Raw genomic sequence first — 21,629 nt, forward strand, 5'->3', positions numbered from 1 at the left:
AGTAAGTAGTAGTAGTAGTAGTAGTAGAGTAGAGTAGTAGTAGTAGTAGTAGTAGTAGTAGTAGTAGTAGTAGTAGTAGAGAGAGAGAGAGAGAGAGAGAGAGAGAGGAAAGCACACACTAAATGCTTACCAACTGCCAAGGAAACGACCTGCTTATGCCGTACGGACACAGCTTTGGTGACCGGCGGAACCGGTCGGCTGCGCGGCTTGGCTTGGCTTGGCTTGGCTTGGCGGGGGTGGAGCTGTTTTGATTGGAGTCTTGTGGTGTGGTGCATGGTCCGGTCATATCCGTGATCGTGTGGGGCTCGGTTTAAATATGTGAAGGTGACAGTTGTTGAAGGGTGTGGAGTGATTTGACAGAGAGAATTTTTACCCACCCTTGTGCTTTTGCTTTTGTCAGTTCATTAACTGGGGGTGAAGAAATAATTGAAGGATTTTGGGCAGAGCTGAAGAGTCATGTAAATTCTTGGCCTTGGAGGTACGTGGTTGAAGTTTCTTCACTTTCTTGGATCACAAAGTTTGTTGCGAGTCCGAAAAAAGGTTGAAATGATCGATGGAGACCGTAACAAGATGCGTTACGTGACGATATAAATAATATACAAGATTGAATATTTGATGACTATCATGGTTCTTAGATTTTATCTTTATATTTGTTATTTAATGAAATTGTTTGATGCATCTACTAGTATAATCGGGACAAGTTACAAGTATTTGAAGCTAATAAACACCAACCCTAACTCCCTAAGCAACTGACTTTCATTGCCCATATTTAAAAACAAGGACTTATCATCAAATTACTAAAGTAAAAATGTAACACTACACTAATTACTATGCAAAAAGAGTGTAGTAATTAGCAAAAGGGTGTTGCTAAATGTACCCGGCAAATGACTAAATAGACCCAACAACATCTTTTTAGTTCCTAACATTCCGATTATGTCCCTTATTTTAAATGAATTAAGAGAAAAAAAAATAGGAAAAAAAAAACCCTTATCGTTCCGTCCTCCCCAGATTTTCTCGTTGCGTCACCTCTTTTCGATTCGATCACTTGGTGGAGGAGGAAAGGATTCTCTGACAAATATTGCATGGAAGCTTTTGAATTTAACTATTCCCTTATCAATAAATAAGTTGGCCATATATATAAGTTATATGATTGATTAGCGTGAGAAGTATTCGTCATTATGTTAATATATGAAATCATAGCTTTCTCACACCTTACTGCTCTAGCGGGTTCATACAATATTTGGTTCATCATAGAATACTGGTCCTGGCTCGATTTCATTGCTTTAATTCCTGTTTTGCTTCTGCTTTGTAAAGAAAAAACAAATATATCTGAAACAATTCAAGTTGAGTTGCTGGCTCTGAAAATTGATTGTCTTGATGATCTCCATCACCTCAAAGATTACAGAAAGAAACAAAACTGGAGAAAATATGGAGAAAGAGAGGAAGACTGACAACAGAATAGGCAAAACAACATCGGCGTTCTCGACTTCAAGAACATTGCAGTTATTTCTTTTTATTTTCATATAAAATAAGAGAAAAATTATAGATATTTAAGGATAATAATGAAAAAACGTGATAAAAAGTTTGTTGCTATGTTTACTTAGAAATTTGCTGGGTACATCTAGAAACACCCTTAGCAAAATTCTGTTCTTAATCACAGCCGCCGCAAGAACAACCTCCTGAAGCCTCGTGAAAACCGGAAAAAAATGCTAACTGTAACCATGACCAACCAACCTGCTCGCCATTTGTCCGACAACAAAATATCAAGCCTCCCATCATTCCATCTTTGGCCACGGCTCCTTGTCTCGCACGGGTACTTCCGTCTTTTCACCACCCCACCTCCTCGGGATTGAAGATCTGCCGTGAAGGACAAGGCAAAGCCGAGCCGGAGCCGGTGGCGCCACACCTGACCCCCGGTCAGTTTGGAACAATAAGAGAGCCATAGTGACGTACACGTGTCAGGAACACAGCTGTCGGATCTTATCCTACCAAACAAAGTCTACAGTGTGGAGTCGTACCCCTCCCGTATACTTGTGTATAAAAAAGAAAAAGAAAATAAAAAAATCAATTTGAAATTTGATTTCAAGTCCGCCATTGCAGCTGGACCGCACTCCACTCACTCTCCCGAGTTCAAAGCTTGGGTCCCACTCTCTCCTTCCCTCCCACTCCCACATGCATTTTTCCCTCGCTTTTTTTTTCCCTTCCGGGAGCTAGGATCGGGTGCACCGCAGCCTATTCTGAACCTTCAGGAAACTTCTGATATCAAGACCGGACATTCATACCCCGGCGAGCAAGTCTAGAAGCTGTAGTCCGGTCGACATTCTGAAGCTCTACTATAACGTCGACGACAACAGAAAATACTCGACGGACTCACTGCGGCTCTTCACACAGCGTTGCATTGATTCTAATAGTATAAAGGGTTAAAAGGGAGCAAGGGACACCATACTTGTAAAGGTCCTAGACAATAGGGAAAGTGCGCTCAGCAAACCAAGATTCAAACATAGCAAAGCTGAGAAAGTGATCAACAACAAATGTGGCCTCACAGCATTTAGCTACACAGGTCCTATTCATACAAGTACAACAACATTACGGATAAAGCGTTGGTGGAAAATAAAAGTGCAAATGTACTAAGATCCTGATATCCCACATCAAAGACAGAGTTAATGTTTCCTCAACTTGGGGGAATGCCTGGCAAGGGTAGCTATAACTGTTGGCAAATTCAGGAGTGATCCCTGCGCCTTCTGTATGAGTCTGAATGCTCATCCATCCTCCGCTCCCTGGCTGGTGGAGAACGTGACCTTCCTCGGCGCTCCCTGGATGGAGGCTCTCTGTCTTGCCGCCTACGAGGAGAATAGCTGCGAGATCTTCTACGATCACGATCACGATCACGGTTGCGATCACCATAATCACGATCTCCACGATCACCATAATCACGATCTCCACGATCACGTCCTGCATCTTCACAAAGAGGAAACATAAATAAGTTCAAAGTGAGGCTGGTGTCTCAATGCTCACTCAGAATTAAGTACCTTTTAATTCAGGAGTTCTAACAAATACAGGATGAAAAGGGTGAAGACTATGGATACTTAAGATGAACATATTTAAAACTCTGCTGTATTATTTTTTAGCATAAAAACTAAGATGAGGGACGAGATGCAAATTTTTCAATAGTCAATAAGTCAAGGCGGACTGGTCCACCAAACAAAGCATTGTTAAGGAAGCGGGCACACAAATATTAGCCACCATGGTTCTACCTAAAAATGGATATAATGAAACATAGTTTCAAGTAGTAAACCCATTCTGAAGATCGTTTAAGACAAGGCACCAGACTCAAAATAACACAGTAGACTGCTTGTAATGGTGTGAGCTGTGAACCAAAGGTTACATTTGCCAAATAGTGGTATAAGTTCTAACTGAAATTTGAGTTGTCCCACCACTGTCACCACAAGCACATACCATGAACGCAGGTATGGCAAACTTTGGCAAATGATGGCCAAGGTTATCTATTACGAAAAGTATAGTGTGTACCTCGTTTATCTCTCAAGCCTTGGTATCTTCCTGGAGTTGGTGTCCTCCCTCGCTTCCTCTTCGCCTGCATAGTCACAGAAAATGAAGATAACATCCAGGCAGATAAATTTAATAGTTTACTAAGCAAGAAATGCAGATAACCTAATCAACAATTTACTCAAATCAGTAACACTGCTCTCCGCATGCGCTGCTTGAAACTACTTTACATTACTCGAAGATAACTGGGAACTGCCCTCCATGGAAATGACTATGATCAATCCACACAACATGGACAGGTACCAAAGGTTCTCATGTTTTAAAAGTCTCCCTCTTAACGGTAACCATCAAGGACAAAGGCTAACCATACAGGCTGCGCAAGGAGGTTTTCTGTCCAACCTTTTAATTTTTAACATATGATATAAGATATGTCTTAAGGATTAATTACGAGAAGCCCAAAAAGCAAATACAACGAGAAGAATTTACCATGTCTCTAGGGTATCTTAAGTATTAAGGTTATAAACAACCATCAGATGCTGTTGCCAACGAAAGAGGAATAAAGGGCATACGACCCTCTGCAAAATAGTTGAATTTGTATTGATGATTTTTGAATGTCGACGCAGAACTCATGTCGTGAATGGGATAGTTTCAACTGTTTAGAGCTTAGATTGTGAATTCGATGAAGTACACACACCAGACCTGCTGCCAAAACTTATCAGGCAACATTTCTGAAGAAAGAAATTCTTCATTATAAAATAATTTAGCGGCACACTACACCAGGTAACTCCTTTGACAGAAAATGATACCTTTTCCACAGTGACCAGTCGACCTTCAAGCACAGAACGATTCAAGTACTTGATACATCGCTCAGCATCCTCTACAGTTTCCATTGTGACAAATGCAAATCCACGAGATTCTCTTGAGCGAGGGTCAGTTACAAGATGGCAATCCAACACCTGAAACCAAAGCTTAGTTGTAATTTATCAACAGCAAATCTCCAATTTGGTACTCTCAGATTCTCACTTTCTAGATGAACATGAAGCTACGAGCAACTACTCATGCTTCACCAAATTGTAATTAAGGTCCAATAAAAGAAACAAAACACATTTTCTTGGTGCATAAACAGAAATGACAAGCACTACATTAAAAAGTTTATCAGAAAATAGAGAATAAAGCTTCTCTTGAATCTCAAGAACAGAAAGTAAATGGAAAGGAAAGCTGTTATGTTACCAAAGAAGTTACTCCTTCTGAAGTACAATAGCTAAATGAAATACAATGGACCTATCTAGTGATAAAGTGATGGCAGAGATAAGACACCCGCTGCCTACTGCACTTATCAACATTCTTTTCAAGTTGTGACTTTCTTTTTGGTCAAAAAAGAGTTGGTCTGTCTTTCCATTGTTTAAGGTAACTATTTTGGGTCAAACTTTAAAGATATTTGCTTTCAAAATATGGCAGCCAATTGAAAGCACTATATCACGACAAGTTAAATCTACATGAAGTTGTCTCAGGGTAAGTCTTCTACATTATCAAGAAAATAAAGTTGAAATAGCTCATACCTTGCCTTCTTTGTTAAAAAATTTCTCAACATCAGCAGAGGTAACCCTTGTGGATAAGCCCGTTACATACAAGTTGTTTCCAGGATTGCTAGCATCCACAGATGGGCTCCTGGAGTAAGAAGTAAGAACAACAAGAATCATATTCAACACCCTGAATTTCCAAAATATAATCTCAAAATACATTATATGCAGTACTGACACTGAACAGTTAAAAAAAATTGAGATTTCCAACATACCTAGAACGACTTCTTCTAGACCTGGACAATGATCTCGATTGACGCCCTTTGACAGGTGAGACAGAGGTCTGCGGTGAAACAGACCTGAGGAATAATCACCAAAAGGCACATGTGAATCATGATACTATACGACTTGTATCCTTATTCAGCAAAAAGTTAGAGAAAAACAAAAACTACAAGTCTGAACTAACATCAAAACAGGAATTGTACCTTTTCACTCTCGTGTACGGCATCTACACACACAGAACATGAACATATTAGCTGCCGCTTTCAGTATGACTAATAGGTTAACAAATTTGTATGCAATGTGTATTTACACACAAACAAGCAAATGCATACGAACATACAAACAAATGAGCATACAAACAAACATACAAGTAATTCGATGAAATGTAATCTAAAAATAAACCAAAAACCGGCGAAATAAAATAGCCGCATCCATATTTATTCCAAATTTGGTGACTATTACTAAATTTTCCAAAAGAAAAAGAGCAAAGGCGGAGATAAACAGCTACAGTAGATATCAAAATTAAGCTCAACGAAGTGAAATTAAGCTCAATTACCAACACAGAGCACATAAATTCAACTTCTCGTTCAGAATCCAAGAAAATTACAGATCAAATTCAAGCATATACTTGGCAGAGTTGCAGAAAAATTGAATTCGAAAGCAGATTGAAAGAGGTTCAAATCGATATGAAATTGTTGATGGATTAGATGGGAGAAGAGATAGGAGGTAGGGTTTACCTTTGAGGGGAGAGGAAGCTGGAGTCAACCGAGATGCCCTAACGCGCGGTAAAGAGAGAAACGCAGTGTTAACTTTGCTGTAAAGAAATTAATGGAAAGAAGGAAATGAAGGCTCCAACCCCCAAAAAAGTAGATATAAAGGGCAAATGCAATTCGTCACGCGCTTCTCATTTCTCACACGTACGCGGCTTACGCCTAATTTCTTCGTTTTGCTATCGTCATTTTTTTTTTTATCTATCGAAATCCCATGGTTAGCAGGTCCGAGGACATGTCAGAACGCTTCGTCTCCTTGGTTACTACAGGTAGATTGAATTTCATTCCGAACCTAGGCTCTTAACAACTCGACCGCATGTGGTGGTGTATTTGGATGTGAGCTTTCCGGGTAACAATCAGGCATCAATTCTACATACCAAGAGCTCTTTATGTGTGTTTAGGCGAGCTGAGTTACTTGTATTAGTCTCTTTAGAACTATGTAATTATGTGTAGAGAAAAATTTCTGAGACTCCTTGAATGTTTGTCTTCTCTCTAGGGCTCCAGCATGAGATGCAGGAATCAAATTGAGTGTCAAAAGTATGTGTATTCACTTTTGTGAATCAAGTAGAAACGATGAAATATTTGATAAGCAAAGGAATCTTAAGGAGAAGCACACCGCAACAACAGCTTTCAACATAAGGATTAACGAGTGCAACCAAGCCATCACAACTTCGTAAAACTATTCAAAACCCTCAAGTTTGAACAATTCAAGGTTAATGTAAGTGTGTCGATGACGTTTAAGTACAAAGAATAGCAAAAAGATCAAGAAAATATCGACCCAAGCCTCAATACTCAATAGCCAAGACTGACAAATGCTGACCAAAAATATGAGATACAAAGAAAAATTATATAACATACAAAACAGAATCATCCTCCAGTCGTCTCAAAGAAAATGGGTGCCGGCTCTCAGCTTGGAGTCTTGATTGCACACTTGACCCCGGCTTCTTTTTCTCTTCTATTGGTTTTTTTTTTTTTCACGACAAAGTGAATACTCAAGAGTGTCTAACAAGGGGGTGATGATTAGCTCTTCAGGAGAGTCTCCACAGCTTCAAAGAAAAGGGGTGCCGACTCTGGGCTTGGAGTCTTGATTGCGCACTTGACCCCAGGGGTATTGACTACTGTAGTCATTTCAATTAGGAATGGTATTCCTCTGGGTATATTTGCAGAGAAATAAAAGACATCCTGGTTGGCGTGTTTTCGCTTTGCAATAAAAAACATGTTTGTAGCAGCCAGGCGATCCAGAGTTGCTTCAACATTGCTCACCACAATTCCAGGGAACTCTTTAGTAATCTCATTTGAATCAGGAAGGGACCTCCATGTCTGCAATGAGAATAAGCATCAAATTTAGATTTCAATAATCACCACTTGGTCTAATCGATTTCATTCGAGAGCAGCATCTGATCAGAATGCTCTGTACCTACATCTTTTAGACTACATAGGTTTTTCAAATTGTATTTGCCTCTAAATTATCGACAATATTTCAAATTCCACTTCAAAACCACACCAAAACCTCCGACTTATCCTAATTCTCACTAATACCCACCCTCCCTCACCAATTGGGTACCCACAGGCTTAATCCTTTCTGCCTTTTTAACTAAAAGCTAACATGGAAGCATGATACATGAATATATATTCACCCCAGTCCTATAGCACCACACTAGGACGCTTATATAGTTGTATAGTCGGTCAGCTAAAAAGAACAGCGATTAACAGGCTGGAGTGTCCTTTTGTCTCTCACTTAAGGACACCAATGGCCCCACACGACATTAAATAGGAAACAGAGGGTTCAAGATAATTCACCTCAAGGAAGTTTGCACGCTCCATTCTGCCATCCTCGGTAAAGAAGATATGCAGTGGGATTTTATCATTGAAGTACCACACAGGTTGTTGATTGTTTTTCACAGCAACCTGCAATAATGAGCTTGGAGGACCTTGAGACATATTCTGGAATGTAACCATAGGCAGGAGAGTCCCTGCTGATGTCCCGGGTTGAATTTGTGGAACCTGTTTAACAGAAATGTAGTTGGTGAAAATCTTATTCGGGCATAAATTTCACTTGGCGATATGTTTGATGACTACCTGAAGGGGACCAGCAGCCGCAAGACCAAAAGTATTTTTGTTGAACTGAATCATGAACCCATCTAATGGGACTTGTGTGTTGTTCTCAAACAATATACTGTAATAAATTTGAGCATCCCTGCGTGTCAACTGAGCACTGATTTGTAAACCTTGACCAGTTGATGCTGGTACTAAGACAGGCAATGGAGGCCTGCAATCAAAGTCAGAAAATCCAGTAAGAACTCAAAACTACAATGCAGACATCTGATATCAGAAAAATGATTCTTCGCAGCATAGTCAGCCAATGACCAATGACCATTTACTCTTTATTCATTATACCAAACAAATCCCCACAAATAATTTAGAGTACCAATGCCACTTCCTACAGCAGGCGACAAGTTCAATTAACATCACAATGTAGCAATAATGGAAGGTTCCACCATACTTACCCGGTAGGAGCAGCAGGCTGATCCACAGGGACAATAGCGCTATTATCCAGGCCAATCAGATCACCAAGTAAATCTGGCACTGGAGCAGCAGCTGAAGCTGGTGCAGGGGCTGGTTGCCTTTGTGCACCATATGGAACACTACCTGAACTAGTTGGTGGTGGGGATGAACCAGTAGCAGCGCTATCAGCAAGATGAGCAGGTGATTCAGAATTTCCTGTTTCACTACCATACTCCTCATCTTCAGGTCTCGATGTTGAGGTCTTCACACGAGTAACAAATGCTTCTGGGGGCTTGTGATACACAGAGGACAATGTAGCAATGTTTGCAAGAAGTTCATCAAGAAGTGAGGAATCAAGGAGGTTTGAATCGTCACTGATCACTGGCTTCTCAGCTAAAACAACATCCTTTGCTGCCTGAGAGATATAAAGTAGAGTCCCATAAGACATAAAACGTGATGGAACAGCCCCATAGGATATAGCATTGTAAGTTGTCTTATGGCAGTCCAAAAGTTCAGATAAATTTCAAGCATTTTATCCTAAAAATTTAGATCTATAGTTGCTTTATATAATCGTACGAGGGACAACCTAGATGTTGTACATATGCGACAAGTGCATGACCGTTTCAAAAGCAATCCGTTGCAACATGCACACCCAATTGCCCCAGCCCCAAATAAGATTAACATAGATTCACACTTATACGAGTAAAAGTTGTACTGACAAAATGAATTTCATCTCCACAAAACCCACCTCAGGATCAGTTGATAGAAGGCGCCAATAGATGTATGCACGATCTCTCAGATCAGGATTGTCTGTCTCCACAGTAGCATTATTCAAAACAACCTGCAAGATGGACCGACAATGTGAGAAGTTTTACTTGGTGCATATCTAGAGTACAATTGTGACCAATGAGCAACATGCATTTAAAACTACTATAGAAATACACTATTTCAAATTAATAAGACAGTCTATGCCTTTCAGATATTGTACTATACTACAACAATCTAATCGAAACTACTCGCTTCCATAATAATGCTACAAATTTTGATAAGCTCTTTAAAACAAATCAACGGACATTGTAAACCCGGAAGGATAAATGAAGTAGAGTACAAATGAAGTACCTGAATCATCTGTTGTGGTCCTTCGGTAGGCTTTTTAAGAAAAAGTTTGACAGTTGCAGTCAGCAACTGCAACTGGACATGTGCAGGTTCTTCAGGGAAACTTTCCAGAAAGCTTTCAAGTAGCTCATCGGCATTGTCAATTCTTTCCGCATATTCACCAATTATCCAGATCATCGATGCCTTTGAGGGAGGGGGAGAGAGAGAGAGAGAGAGAGAGAGAGAGAGAGAGAGAATTAATTTGAGCATTGAAACAAAGAAGTAACAATACAAAGCTCAAGAACTGTAAGTAGTTTTCAGTAAGAAGAGGCACATAGTAGAAAGTTTAGGTAATAACAGTACTTCTAAAGTGGAAAGGAACATTGAGTACCTTGGCTTCTGGTTCATCTAAAGTGTCTAGGCTTTCACATAGAGTAGCGATGATGGATTCATAGCTGTAATCAAGGTAGAGATTCAGGAAAAAACTTGCAAGGGCAAACATATATATAAGCACTAAAAGCTCATAACTTACGTATTGGGATATCTTCTAAAGATGTCTTTGATGACAATAATGGCCTCTTGAACTACGTAATTGACTTTGATCTTAATCAACTCAAGTAATACAGTAATGCACCGTTCAGCTGCTCTTTCTAATTTGATGGCACAGCGACCAATGGCACGGACAGCCTTTCTGACAAAATCCACATCTACTTCAGTAGCATACTCTTTAAACTCCAACAGAACCTGCAGAAATGTTTCAGTAGGTTATGATTCTGATTATCTGAAACATAGCATTGAAGTTTAAACTGAACCGGTAACTTCTGGAAGAATTTACATACCTGGTCTATGTTTCTATCTGAAGCAAGCTTTATCATAATTTCTAACTTTTCCATCTTTACATAAATAGGATCATTGTACTTGCAAAAGAATACCTACAAAATAATGAAAACTTGCTTATAAGTATGAACCGCTTGAATTCATATGAGTCTGTAGAACTTGGGATCAGGCAATAGCATTGAAATTTATTCACCTTAATTTCATGAGCAAGAATTGTGGGCCGTCTCTGTACTATAAGGTTGATGTTTCTCAATGCAACATATTGTATCTCAGGCTCAGCAGAGAGTAGTGTCACAAGTGGAGGAGCCATCTTTTTACAAAGATTTCTGACGACATCAGTACTGGTGATGAGTTCCATTTGTTGGAGGATCATCTGCAAGAGAAATGGTAGGAAAAAAGATAAGACTAATGGTGGAAGTAATCACAATGATGAAAACTTAAAAGCAATAGCAATAACAATATAATGACAGAGCATTAAATGCAGAACTTGTTACCTTCACAGCTGAAAGCACAACAGCACAGTTAGCATGCTGTAGTCGTGGGGTAACTCGCTCTACTATATTTTCAGCTTCACGGGCATCAGCAGCCTTGTATCTAGAAAGAGCGTCCAGTATAAATACTTGTCCCCACCTGGACACATGTTACACAATCAGTTAGAGAAACAACTGCAAAGCATTTCGATAAAAGATAAAACAGAGCAACAATCATTCAAGTACACATAGATGATCCAAAGTAAAGGTGTTCAAAACACATATAGTTGAATAAGTGATACTAAAGTACACATACTCTGTGCATTCATTCAAGGCAGTAAGGAGCTTTGTCAGAGTGTGGCTGGTCATCTCAAAGATGGGTCTATTACTATTCTCTTGAATTTCAGCAAGCGCAGCCACAGCATTTGCTACAACCATAGGATTATTATCAGAAATCAAATCCTTGAGAGATTCCAGGAATCCCCTATCCTCAACTAACTCAGCATTTATGTCATAAAGTTTGGCGACACATATGGCTGCTGTCTTGCGAACATATGGATCATCATCCTGTCATAAAGTACAATAAATAAGAAAACATATAGCAAAGCGTACAAATTTCAACTCAATGACAAACTTAAAACCAAGTCCAAATAACCAGGAATACCAAAATGTCTAAAAGACAACCTTAAGGCATCTCTGAAGGGGATCACATAAATATTCTGTAATTTTATCAACACGAATGCAACCCATGGTCCGAACGGCTAAAGCACGAATCAAAGGATTTGGGTCCTGTGAATCCTGCATTTGTTAACATGCAGCACAAATTCATTAGAGAGCATATACAGGCAATATTTGAGAAATGTTCATTTCAAAATAATAGAACAAAAGAGGACTTAAACTCTATTCTTTTGAGAAAAGAAAAATCTTTCTTATATCTGTTGGAGCTGCCATAAGACCAATTCACCAGTCCTGACCGTCATAATCTTTTGTCCATTTTAAAGCCAGTCAATTATAAGTAGATAGCAGCATGGAGTGAGTAAAGTAAGGACGTTATTGACTTATATAATTTAAACTGGGAAAGCGAATCCATGTCTAGTTGCTTTCGCATGATAACCATGTCCTTTTTCTATTAACTTGTGATGAAACTGAAATGGCTAGATTCCCACCTCTATTTTCTCTATTTAACAGCATATAAGTATCTGAATTGAAATGACCAATTTACACGCAGCAATGCAAGCTTCAATGAAGTGGGACAATATATGAATTTCAAATAACTGCATCAGCTGTAAAAAAATGGAATGAAGTCTTACCTTGACAAATGTATTGACAGCAAGAATTGCCAGGTCAGGCTGGCTTTTAGCATAATTGATCAGATACAGATAAACCAGCTTCTTGAGCTCCAAATTTTCGGTTTGCATGCAATTGACAACATCCGTGAAAAGCGACGAGACGTCCTTCCCAACTGTCATTGCAGCAATCACCTTCTTAACCGCATCTTTCCTCTTGTCCTGCTCCACACTCAAAACAAGTACATGATAAGATAATTCTGAATCAAAATAAACGACACAAGCATAAAATCAGAACTCTAGCATAGAATGATGCAAATTCCAACAGCGTGATCTCTTATATAATCGAAAATCATCTATTATCTTAAATTTCGATCATGTATAACTACAATTCACTGCGCTACGAGCTACGAACAAACAAGGAAACTGCATTTTAGTTATACAGAAATGGCAGATTTCGATTTCAACTCTACCGGTTTCTCTTGCACATAGCAGAATCGAAAGCTCAATAGAAACGAAAGCGCATCGGATCCGCACAATTCCGAAGACCTAAGTTCGCAGCTAATACAATTTACGCAAATCTAAGCAAGAGGTTAATGCTTCAACTAACAGATCTGCTCGGAAAGCGAAGAATCGAAATCGTAATAGACGTAGATCAGAGATCAATTCACAGAGAGATTGAGATAGAGAGAGAGAGAAGGCAGACCTTGTATTGAGAATTGAGCTCTTCTTTGAGCTCGGGGATTTCACCCTTCTTGGTGGTGGAGAAGTACTTGGAGTCGTGGCCGCTCATCTCTTCTTCTTCGTCTTCTCTATCTCTCTCTGAGTCTCAGATGGCTGAGACCAAATGCTTTCTTCCTTGGTCTAAAACACAGGAGTGGAAGACGAAAATTAACAACGGAAAAAGAAGAACTGGGTGCTAAATTACTAAATTGACTGTTCTAAACCCGAAGCGACTACTTGAACCGACCGTGGACCGGACCGGTTTGGGTTCTTGAGCAAGGATTAAAAGATCGACGATTACGGAAATATCGTTGGTTCGGAAAAAATAATATATCGACAGATATATTAAGAAAATATCGAATATTGATAAAAAATTTACCAAAGTATATATAAAAATTGTATATTCAATCAAAAATAGACTAGTTATATAATATATGAAAATTAATATTGGTGCTTGTAAAAAACGAAAATTTCAAGAAAATATCAAATATATAATGGATATTTTAATCCTTGCTCCTGAGCTCAATTGAACATTCATTATTGGATACATATGAACAAGTATGTGTTCCAAACAAAGAAAAGGAAAACCATCTTGATTTTGTGCCATATGCAATGTGGCATTTTTATTGGAAACGATTTTCTTGTTTGTGATTGCATCTCCTAAGAAATCTTAAACATTATGAGTGTCAAACATGTTTTTACGTCATTGGGTCTTAACGCTTCTCAACTACAAATATTAGTTCTTACGTTGATGATCGTGAAATCTAGATTAGAAAATGATTATTGTTAGAGAAAACTTAATAATATTGAAATACATCAATATTTTTTTTTTTTGCGATATTATCTTTTAAGTGAGAAAGACATAATCACGTATAGACATTTGAGTGTAACTGTACATGTTGACCTCAATATTATTATCAAATTGTTGTTCTTAAAACCTTAACATCGAGTGGTAACCCTCAACTAACATATAAACTTTATTCAAAATACACAATCTTAATGTATAAAACATGTTGTTCTATCACGAAAAGTGAGATACCGCATTGTTCATTATTTTGATATATACACAAAGCGATGGGTCATAGGGCAACCCCTTTAATCTGTATATATTAAACGGAGAGGAGAGGGGGGATTACTGTTCACGTGAACAATGTCCTCGTCCCTTAAGATGAAGCCACGTACACTCGTACAGCCACAACCAAAGGTCCAAAACTCACCACGTATATGTCAACTCTACATTTGTTTTCCTCGGTTTCTCACTTCCAGCTTTCCACCATCCCTCTTTCTCTCAACTCCACCCGAACAACTCATGAAAAGCTTGGGTTGCTGCTTCCTTTCTTTCTTCATCTCTCTGCAAAAGTTCTTCTCCAATCCAGATTTGGTTAGTTTTTCCCGATTTCTCTCTCGATAATCTTTTTTCCTTCAACTGTTTTTGCTAATTCTGATATGAATTTTGTTTCTGTTACGGTTTTGTGGTATTGAAATTGGTTTGTGATTAGGGTTTAGATCGTGAATAGCATAAGCATAAGAGGTGCTTCTTAACTGTGTTGGGTATTGATCTAAGCATTAGCTTTTTATGAAATCAAATATCGTAGAAAATGTTTATAAACAAACACAAGGATTTAGAAATAATATCTCCATGAAACAAAGAACTATAATCTCCACGAAAATTTGTTTTCTACGGAAAGGCGAAAATAAAAAGCAAAAACGGAAAGAAGTGGGCGAGTCGGTCCGAAGTCCGAACCGGTACCCGGTTTCGGACACAAGCCTTTAATTTCGACCACGTGCCCGCACGTGCCACATCACCCACGCGCGGTCTATAAATACAGCCTCTCTCCCTCTAAATCTGACTAGAGAAATAAACCAACTGAAATCTTCATCTTCCCCAAAACCCCAAAACGAACCATAAAAACTCAAACGAACACAGAAAACTTCAAATCAAAGCTTCACAATGGGACATGGTAATTTCACCAACCTCTCCTCTTTTTACTTTTCACCTCTCTCAAAATTACTGTCGCTTATCACATCTTTCATTCTTTCTCTCAGGCGAGAAATCCCACCGACCTAGTAAGAAGCACAAATCGTCGGCCAAGGTATCGCTTCATCTAGCTCCGACGATCTTCCGATCACTTTTTTAACCGCAGTTAATAGTTTTCTTACATACCAAGCATTTTATGCAGGAAGCGATTCCCGTCGAGGATTTCGAGGCCTACGTCGGCGGCGAGGAGCTCGACGATGACGTCCGCGGCGACGGTATGAGGTTTTGTTTGTTTCAGTTTGCGTTAGGGTTTTGGTGAAATTAGGGTTTAAAATCAATGCGGTTGAAGTTTCGAGGTGGTTTTGATTGTAGGTGAAGTGAAAAAGAGGGATTTTACTAAGCTGGAATTGAAACCTGATCACCTGAATCGTCCGCTGTGGGCCTGCGCCGATGGAAGAATATTCCTCGAGACTTTCTCGGCTTTGTACAAGCAAGCCTATGATTTCCTCATCGCAATTGCGGAACCGGTTTGCAGGTAGCTACTTGCTTTTTTCGAGCTGAAATGTGATAATGTAGGTGAAGTTTTGGAATGTTTATGAATTTGGAGTTTGGTTGTAGGCCGGAGTCGATGCACGAGTACAATTTGACACCGCATTCGCTGTATGCGGCGGTGTCTGTTGGTCTTGAGACGCAGACTATCATTTCGGTTTTGGATAAGCTGTCAAAGACTAAGCTCCCCAAAGAAATGATTGATTTCATACACGGCTCCACGGCTAATTACGGCAAAGTGAAGCTTGTGCTGAAGAAGAATCGGTACTACGTTGAATCCCCTTTCCCGGAGGCAAGTGATTTTAACTTGTTCAGTTATGGATGAGGGATGTGGATATTTTTTGGATTACTAAGTTGTTGCTGGATGGTTTTCAGGTTTTGAAGAAATTGCTCAGGGACGACGTCATATCTAAAGCAAGGATTGTTTCCGAGGTCTGTCCCTTGATCTGCTCGGAGTGTGTAGTTATCATTGTGTGATTGTACTGTTTTCCAAAAGAAGAATTTATTTACGAGTTTAGGCATATTTTTCTTACTTCATGCTCGTGAGGTTCCACTCTTCCCTATGTCACGTATCCATAAGATGTGTGCAGTGCATCCATTGTTAACAATATGTGTTGTCCCCCCAAAATGTGCTTAGATTGTATATATAATTTATGTACTGGCACGTCTGTAGATTTCTCTATGATTCCTCCACTTGGACGCATGTTTTGACATTCATTTAAACTTGCTTTCTTTTATAGGCTGCTAATGAAAAAGGTGGATTTACAATTAGCAAAACCTTGGGCGAAATTGCAGCCGATTCCAGTGGTTTGTTAAATGAAGCAGAACTGGCAGCTGCGGCTGAAGAAAAAGAAACTCACGCATTTGAAATTGATCCTTCACAGGTACCTTGTTACTATCAAGGAAGCCTGTGTTCCCGTTATTAGCTCTTGTATCCCTGGATTATGCTTGGTGTCTGAATCACACTATCACATATCGACCATCTAGACCTTTCCCCCATTTCAGTCTTCCTGAAATCTGAAGCCCTTATTATGCATAATCTGATCCTATAGGACAATCTTTTCTGTATTAAGCTTAATATGTCAGGAAGTTTTTCATGTTGCATGTTCTATGATTGTCAGGTTGAGAAAGTAAAGGAACGTTGTTTGCCGAACGCCTTGAATTATCCCATGTTGGAGGAGTATGACTTCAGAAATGATACGGTGAGTAACCTTTACCTTAGATCATTAATCAGTATTGATGAAGCAATCATCATCTAAGAGATACTCTCTTTCTCCTTCTCTCTATCGCTCTCTATCTAATCATAGTATGGCTCTTTTGTCACCTCAGGTCAACCCTGATCTTGATATGGAACTCAAGCCTCAAGCTCAACCACGACCATATCAAGAAAAGAGCTTGAGTAAAATGTTTGGAAATGGTATAGTTCTTGTAAGCTTGTCATACATGATTGATTGCTGAAATTTCTAACTCTTTCAAACTGAGCTTTCAAATTTTGGTGGGATTTGTTGAAAGATCACATTATGATAACTTTTGTTCCTTCTTGAAAACTTTTTAGTTTTATTCTAAGAACTGTGCATTGTTCCTAAGTAGTTAAAGTAGCTTTTCTGTGCTTTTTCATTGCTTTAATTGGATTTTTTTTTTCTTTCGATGTTATAATTTGATAATGCAGGGAGAGCACGATCAGGCATTATTGTGTTACCTTGTGGTGCTGGAAAATCTCTAGTCGGTGTTTCTGCCGCCTCACGAATAAAAAAGAGCTGCCTTTGTCTAGCAACAAATGCTGTTTCTGTTGATCAATGGGCTTTTCAGTTTAAATTGTGGTCAACTATTCGAGATGAACACATTTGTCGTTTCACATCTGATAGCAAAGAAAGATTTCGTGGAAATGCCGGGGTGGTTGTTACAACATATAACATGGTTGCGTTTGGTGGCAAGAGGTCTGAAGAATCTGAAAAAATTATAGAAGAAATAAGAAATAGAGAATGGGGATTGCTTCTCATGGATGAGGTAATTAGATGATTTTGAGGCGGATTCTTTACTGGTAAGATTATGTACATCACATATGCTGAATTCATGACAGGATACTGACCGAGTTCTTTTTATTAGGTGCACGTTGTTCCTGCTCAGATGTTTCGAAAGGTTATTGCAATTACCAAATCACACTGCAAGCTCGGACTGACTGGTGAGTCTGATAATATAGGCTTTGAGGCATTGCTTACAATTACCCTTGATCTTTTAGTGTTTCTAAGTCCTAAATTATTGATCTATACACTTGCAGCCACTCTTGTCAGAGAGGATGAGAGGATCACAGATCTGAATTTTCTTATTGGTCCCAAATTATATGAAGCAAACTGGCTGGATCTGGTAAAAGGTGGATTTATTGCAAATGTACAGTGTGCTGAAGTGTGGTGTCCAATGACGAAGGAGTTCTTTGCAGAATATTTGAAGAAAGAGAACTCCAAGAAAAAGCAGGTCTGTCCATTCTGAAAGTTCACTCATCTTGATATATGAGCGTATTCTCTCCAAGGATAGTATTACGTCCTTTTTAGTGAAGAGCTGCTTACATGCTTATGTGACTCCCTCATTTTGATATTCAGTTAATATGAAACTTAATTTTTTAAGTGAAAAAAAAAAATAACTGTGAGAGATGGTGTTGCCTTCCCTTCTTTCAACACTTTTCGCCATTTTGGTATGTGGTTTAATCATTTGTCCATTTTTATAGACTACATTTGAGATTGAAGTTACTGTTACATGGGTCTTTATAGCTAGTCAGACTTCAAATTCAAGTCAGATCCTTGGAGGCAAAATCCAAGAGTAACAGTAGTCCATTATCCATGTCTAAAAAAATTCAAGAAAAGGAATTTTGATTGATGAGGAAAAGTTGAACCTATTCACCCCAAAACAACTTCGGTTTGGGCTTGAAAGGACAGGTCCTAACTTATATTGGGAGAGAAGTAGAATCCTTGTTCTAATAGGTTACCGTTAATCATGCCTTTCTATGTACTGGGGTGTTTTCTTCTCTGCACCTTGGGGCTCAAAACATTTATGTACTTGATGAACTTTTTCTAGCTGTTCCCTTATGTTTTCATCTTCCTTATCTTGACTACTCTCTATGTAGATTAGGCTGGATGTACAACCTGTGAGCACTTTTTTAATATTTCTTCTCGAAGATTTAACGTCCTCTTTCTTTTTCAGGCACTTTATGTGATGAATCCAAATAAGTTTAGGGCTTGCGAGTTTCTTATACGGTTTCATGAACAGCAACGTGGTGATAAGATTATTGTCTTTGCTGACAATCTCTTTGCCCTCACGGAGTATGCAATGAAACTTCGGAAACCTATGATCTATGGAGCTACCAGGTTGGTTATGTACATAGTGCAATAATATTATGGGCTTTTGCTTCTGCTATGTTATTCTTATCCCATCGGTTTTGTAATCTCAGCCATGTTGAGAGGACAAAGATCTTAGAAGCCTTCAAAACAAGTAAAGACGTAAATACTGTATTTTTGTCAAAGGTATGTAGTTGATGCGGTGACCTTTTCTCTTATATCTTTCATAATTGTGAGAAGTGAAATGGGTTCCCTTTTATATTGAAGTTTTTACTGGATGCAAACACTTCATTCTTATTTATCTGGAAATCTTCAAAACTTTGGATTGTTGCACATTATTTGCAAGCTCTGAAATGATAGTCTACTTTTGATAAACTTTTTCATATAGCCATGATATCATTGACAAGTGAAAACTTTATGCTCTTATACTTGGAATCAATATGTGAAGCTGACCTTATATTTCAGGTGGGAGATAATTCTATTGACATTCCCGAGGCAAATGTGATTATTCAGATATCATCACATGCTGGTTCAAGACGTCAAGAAGCACAGCGTCTTGGTCGTATTCTGAGGGCTAAGGTTTGTTTTCTTGCTTATCACCATATAGATGTAGTCCTTGCTTCCTTCTCATATTGAAATTATGATGGAATCAATTATAATTTTTGTTGGCCAATATTGCAATGCATGTCATATTCTTGGGGCATGTATGTATTCATTTTCATTTTTGAAATATGCATCTTAACTTTCTTTTGGTGTTGAGTGGCTGTTTTTATAAAAGTTGGTGGTATATTTTGCTAGGTTTTTGTACTGTTGTTTTTTTCACAGTTAATAAGACATACACCTGGCATACCTTATAAGTGAATAACCTGACAGATTTTTCTTTATTAATGCATTGGGAAATGAGAATAATGTATTGGGTATAATCATTAGATGTTGCAGATTTGTGTGTTGTTAACATTTGATTGGATCTATAGGGTAAACTTCGGGATCGGATGGCAGGAGGTAAGGAGGAGTATAATGCATTCTTTTATTCGCTCGTGTCAACTGATACACAGGTATGCATCTATTCTCTTAGTTGCATGAGGAACTTTTTAATGTTGTGATATTGAGTCATTTATCTGAATACAGGAGATGTACTATTCAACTAAACGACAACAGTTTTTGATTGATCAAGGGTATAGTTTTAAGGTACATCCTTTTAAATATTTGTACCCCCCCCCCCCCCCCCCCCGGTCCCCCCCACACCAAAAGTTTTGTGTGTTGTGGGGGCATAACACTATACCACGTCTCTGATATCTATAGTAACCTCTATATTCACGATTAATAGGTTATTACAAGCTTGCCCCCACCTGATTCAGGAGCTGATTTGAGCTACCACCGTCTCGATGAGCAACTGCAACTACTCTCTAAGGTCTGTCTGTCCCTCTTTTAAGTTTTTTCACTTAAACCCTGATTCTTTTATTAGCAATGCTGGCAAACTTATCTTCGATTGCTATGGGGGATGTAAAAACGGTTTTTGTGGTGTGATTAACTCTTTAGAAGCAGTGTTCCCAAACTGGTAGTTTGTTACATTGAAAAGCCAACTTTCTTCTTCCATATTTGTTCCACTTACTCTACTGTCCTTATGTATATCCACATCTCGTGCCCTCTTCCTTTTCCTTGGTTGAAAATAGTAAAGAAATAGGAAGCGGGGGAAGTTCTTATATAAATTTTCCAATAGAGACATTAAGAATAGTAGTGGAAGCAGTCTTTGATTTCTTTCCTATTAGAGAGGCCTAGGGGTGTCCAAAGCGTATAGGAACTCATGTTTTAGATTATCTGACTTGCTTAATGCTTTCAGGTGTTGACTGCTGGTGATGATGCGGTTGGCTTAGAGCAACTAGACGAAGATATAGATGACATAGCCCTTCTTAAATCGCGTCGTTTTTCAGGATCTATGAGTGCGATGTCGGGTGCCGATGGGAGGGTTTACATGGAATATAGGTATGCTGATCCAATATTTTCTACCTTTATTGCTTTATGTGTCGAGGACATGAAGGAAGTATATTTTTATCTTTATTGTTTCACACTTTCACTATTATATCAACTCATCTCCTACTTTGCAGTACTGGCAAAAACAGAAATGGGAAAGGACAGCTGAAGAGTAAGCCCAAGGATCCAGCCAAGAGACATCATTTGTTTAAAAAACGCTTTGCCTGAGCACATACAGGATGATGAAAATAACGATATTGAAAATTTGAGGTCGATGCTCTGTTACGACTTATGAAATGAGCAATTTACTTCTCAGATAGCCGAGTTCCTTGTCCAAGGATGAGAAGATCAAATTAAATACAGTATGTGCAGCTTTGCACATATCAAAGGTGTGGCTGTACTTGTATATATTTTGAAGGCATGTATTACTCGTGGCTGAGATCTTCTGAGATATGTTATGAAGAAAAACTTTCATAACTTGTCCAGGAGGGTTATAATCTATGCAATGCGGTCTGTAATTGTATGAACTTTTGGGTAATTTGGAGTTTAAGATTCAAGATTCGTAAAAATTGTGTCCGCCAACATTCTAGAGATAGTATCTGGAAAGAGTTGAGACGAGTCTTACTTTCATATTCTACCACTGCTCTCCAAAAACTAACTTCTACCATCTACAACTACTACTCAAATGCAACTTTAAGCTTCACCGGTGGTGCCTTGTTACAATGTTACATTAAACAAAAAAGGAAAACCAAAGGGAACACTTCGATATTCTCTACTTATAAAGGCCATGTTTTGCTCCAGACCTAGTAA

The 21,629-nt window shown here is 38.7% G+C and overlaps 3 protein-coding genes across 3 annotated transcripts; 1 reads left to right on the forward strand and 2 right to left on the reverse strand.

The window, feature by feature from the left end:
- Window positions 1-2,504: 2,504 nt before the first annotated feature.
- LOC101311858 (uncharacterized RNA-binding protein C25G10.01-like) lies at window positions 2,505-6,124 on the reverse strand. The gene is made up of 7 exons (XM_004298771.1): window positions 6,044-6,124; window positions 5,510-5,532; window positions 5,300-5,383; window positions 5,064-5,172; window positions 4,311-4,460; window positions 3,529-3,592; window positions 2,505-2,958 (listed from the first exon to the last, which is right to left on the reverse strand). Exons 2-7 carry the CDS (start codon window positions 5,530-5,532, stop codon window positions 2,720-2,722), a joined length of 669 nt encoding a protein of 222 aa, XP_004298819.1. The 5' UTR covers window positions 6,044-6,124; the 3' UTR covers window positions 2,505-2,719.
- A 594-nt stretch (window positions 6,125-6,718) lies between these two features.
- On the reverse strand, window positions 6,719-13,086 carry LOC101312150 (beta-adaptin-like protein C-like). The gene is made up of 15 exons (XM_004298772.1): window positions 12,976-13,086; window positions 12,294-12,491; window positions 11,668-11,781; window positions 11,300-11,550; window positions 11,008-11,143; window positions 10,707-10,886; window positions 10,516-10,608; window positions 10,209-10,420; window positions 10,068-10,131; window positions 9,701-9,880; window positions 9,330-9,422; window positions 8,584-8,996; window positions 8,156-8,345; window positions 7,877-8,080; window positions 6,719-7,396 (listed from the first exon to the last, which is right to left on the reverse strand). The coding sequence occupies exons 1-15, from the start codon at window positions 13,060-13,062 to the stop codon at window positions 7,097-7,099; spliced, it is 2,715 nt and encodes a 904-aa protein (XP_004298820.1). The 5' UTR covers window positions 13,063-13,086; the 3' UTR covers window positions 6,719-7,096.
- Window positions 13,087-14,840: 1,754 nt separating this feature from the next.
- Window positions 14,841-21,383, forward strand: LOC101312439 (DNA repair helicase XPB1-like). The gene is made up of 20 exons (XM_004298773.1): window positions 14,841-14,953; window positions 15,039-15,085; window positions 15,173-15,245; window positions 15,343-15,505; window positions 15,589-15,811; window positions 15,895-15,951; window positions 16,260-16,403; window positions 16,641-16,721; window positions 16,849-16,936; window positions 17,189-17,526; window positions 17,626-17,701; window positions 17,798-17,991; window positions 18,715-18,878; window positions 18,962-19,034; window positions 19,314-19,427; window positions 19,823-19,903; window positions 19,977-20,036; window positions 20,176-20,259; window positions 20,689-20,831; window positions 20,954-21,383. Exons 1-20 carry the CDS (start codon window positions 14,944-14,946, stop codon window positions 21,045-21,047), a joined length of 2,307 nt encoding a protein of 768 aa, XP_004298821.1. The 5' UTR covers window positions 14,841-14,943; the 3' UTR covers window positions 21,048-21,383.
- Window positions 21,384-21,629: the final 246 nt, after the last annotated feature.

Source organism: Fragaria vesca, linkage group LG5 (genome assembly GCF_000184155.1).
Source record: "Fragaria vesca subsp. vesca linkage group LG5, FraVesHawaii_1.0, whole genome shotgun sequence".
Classification (NCBI taxonomy): Eukaryota; Viridiplantae; Streptophyta; class Magnoliopsida; order Rosales; family Rosaceae; genus Fragaria; species Fragaria vesca.

Coding starts and splice junctions, on each gene's coding strand:
- LOC101312439 (XM_004298773.1), top strand. Junction 15,812..15,894: donor TTGAATCCCCTTTCCCGGAG/GCAAGTGATTTT, acceptor GATGGTTTTCAG/GTTTTGAAGAAATTGCTCAG. Junction 16,937..17,188: donor GAGTAAAATGTTTGGAAATG/GTATAGTTCTTG, acceptor TTGATAATGCAG/GGAGAGCACGATCAGGCATT.
- LOC101311858 (XM_004298771.1), bottom strand. CDS start 5,532: ATGCCGTACACGAGAGTGAAAAG. Junction 5,384..5,509: donor CCGTACACGAGAGTGAAAAG/GTACAATTCCTG, acceptor ATTATTCCTCAG/GTCTGTTTCACCGCAGACCT. Junction 5,173..5,299: donor TCTAGAAGAAGTCGTTCTAG/GTATGTTGGAAA, acceptor TTCTTACTCCAG/GAGCCCATCTGTGGATGCTA.
- LOC101312150 (XM_004298772.1), bottom strand. CDS start 13,062: ATGAGCGGCCACGACTCCAAGTACTTCTCCACCACCAAGAAGGGTGAA. Junction 11,144..11,299: donor GCCTTGAATGAATGCACAGA/GTATGTGTACTT, acceptor ACATGTGTCCAG/GTGGGGACAAGTATTTATAC. Junction 8,997..9,329: donor TTCTATCAACTGATCCTGAG/GTGGGTTTTGTG, acceptor TATATCTCTCAG/GCAGCAAAGGATGTTGTTTT.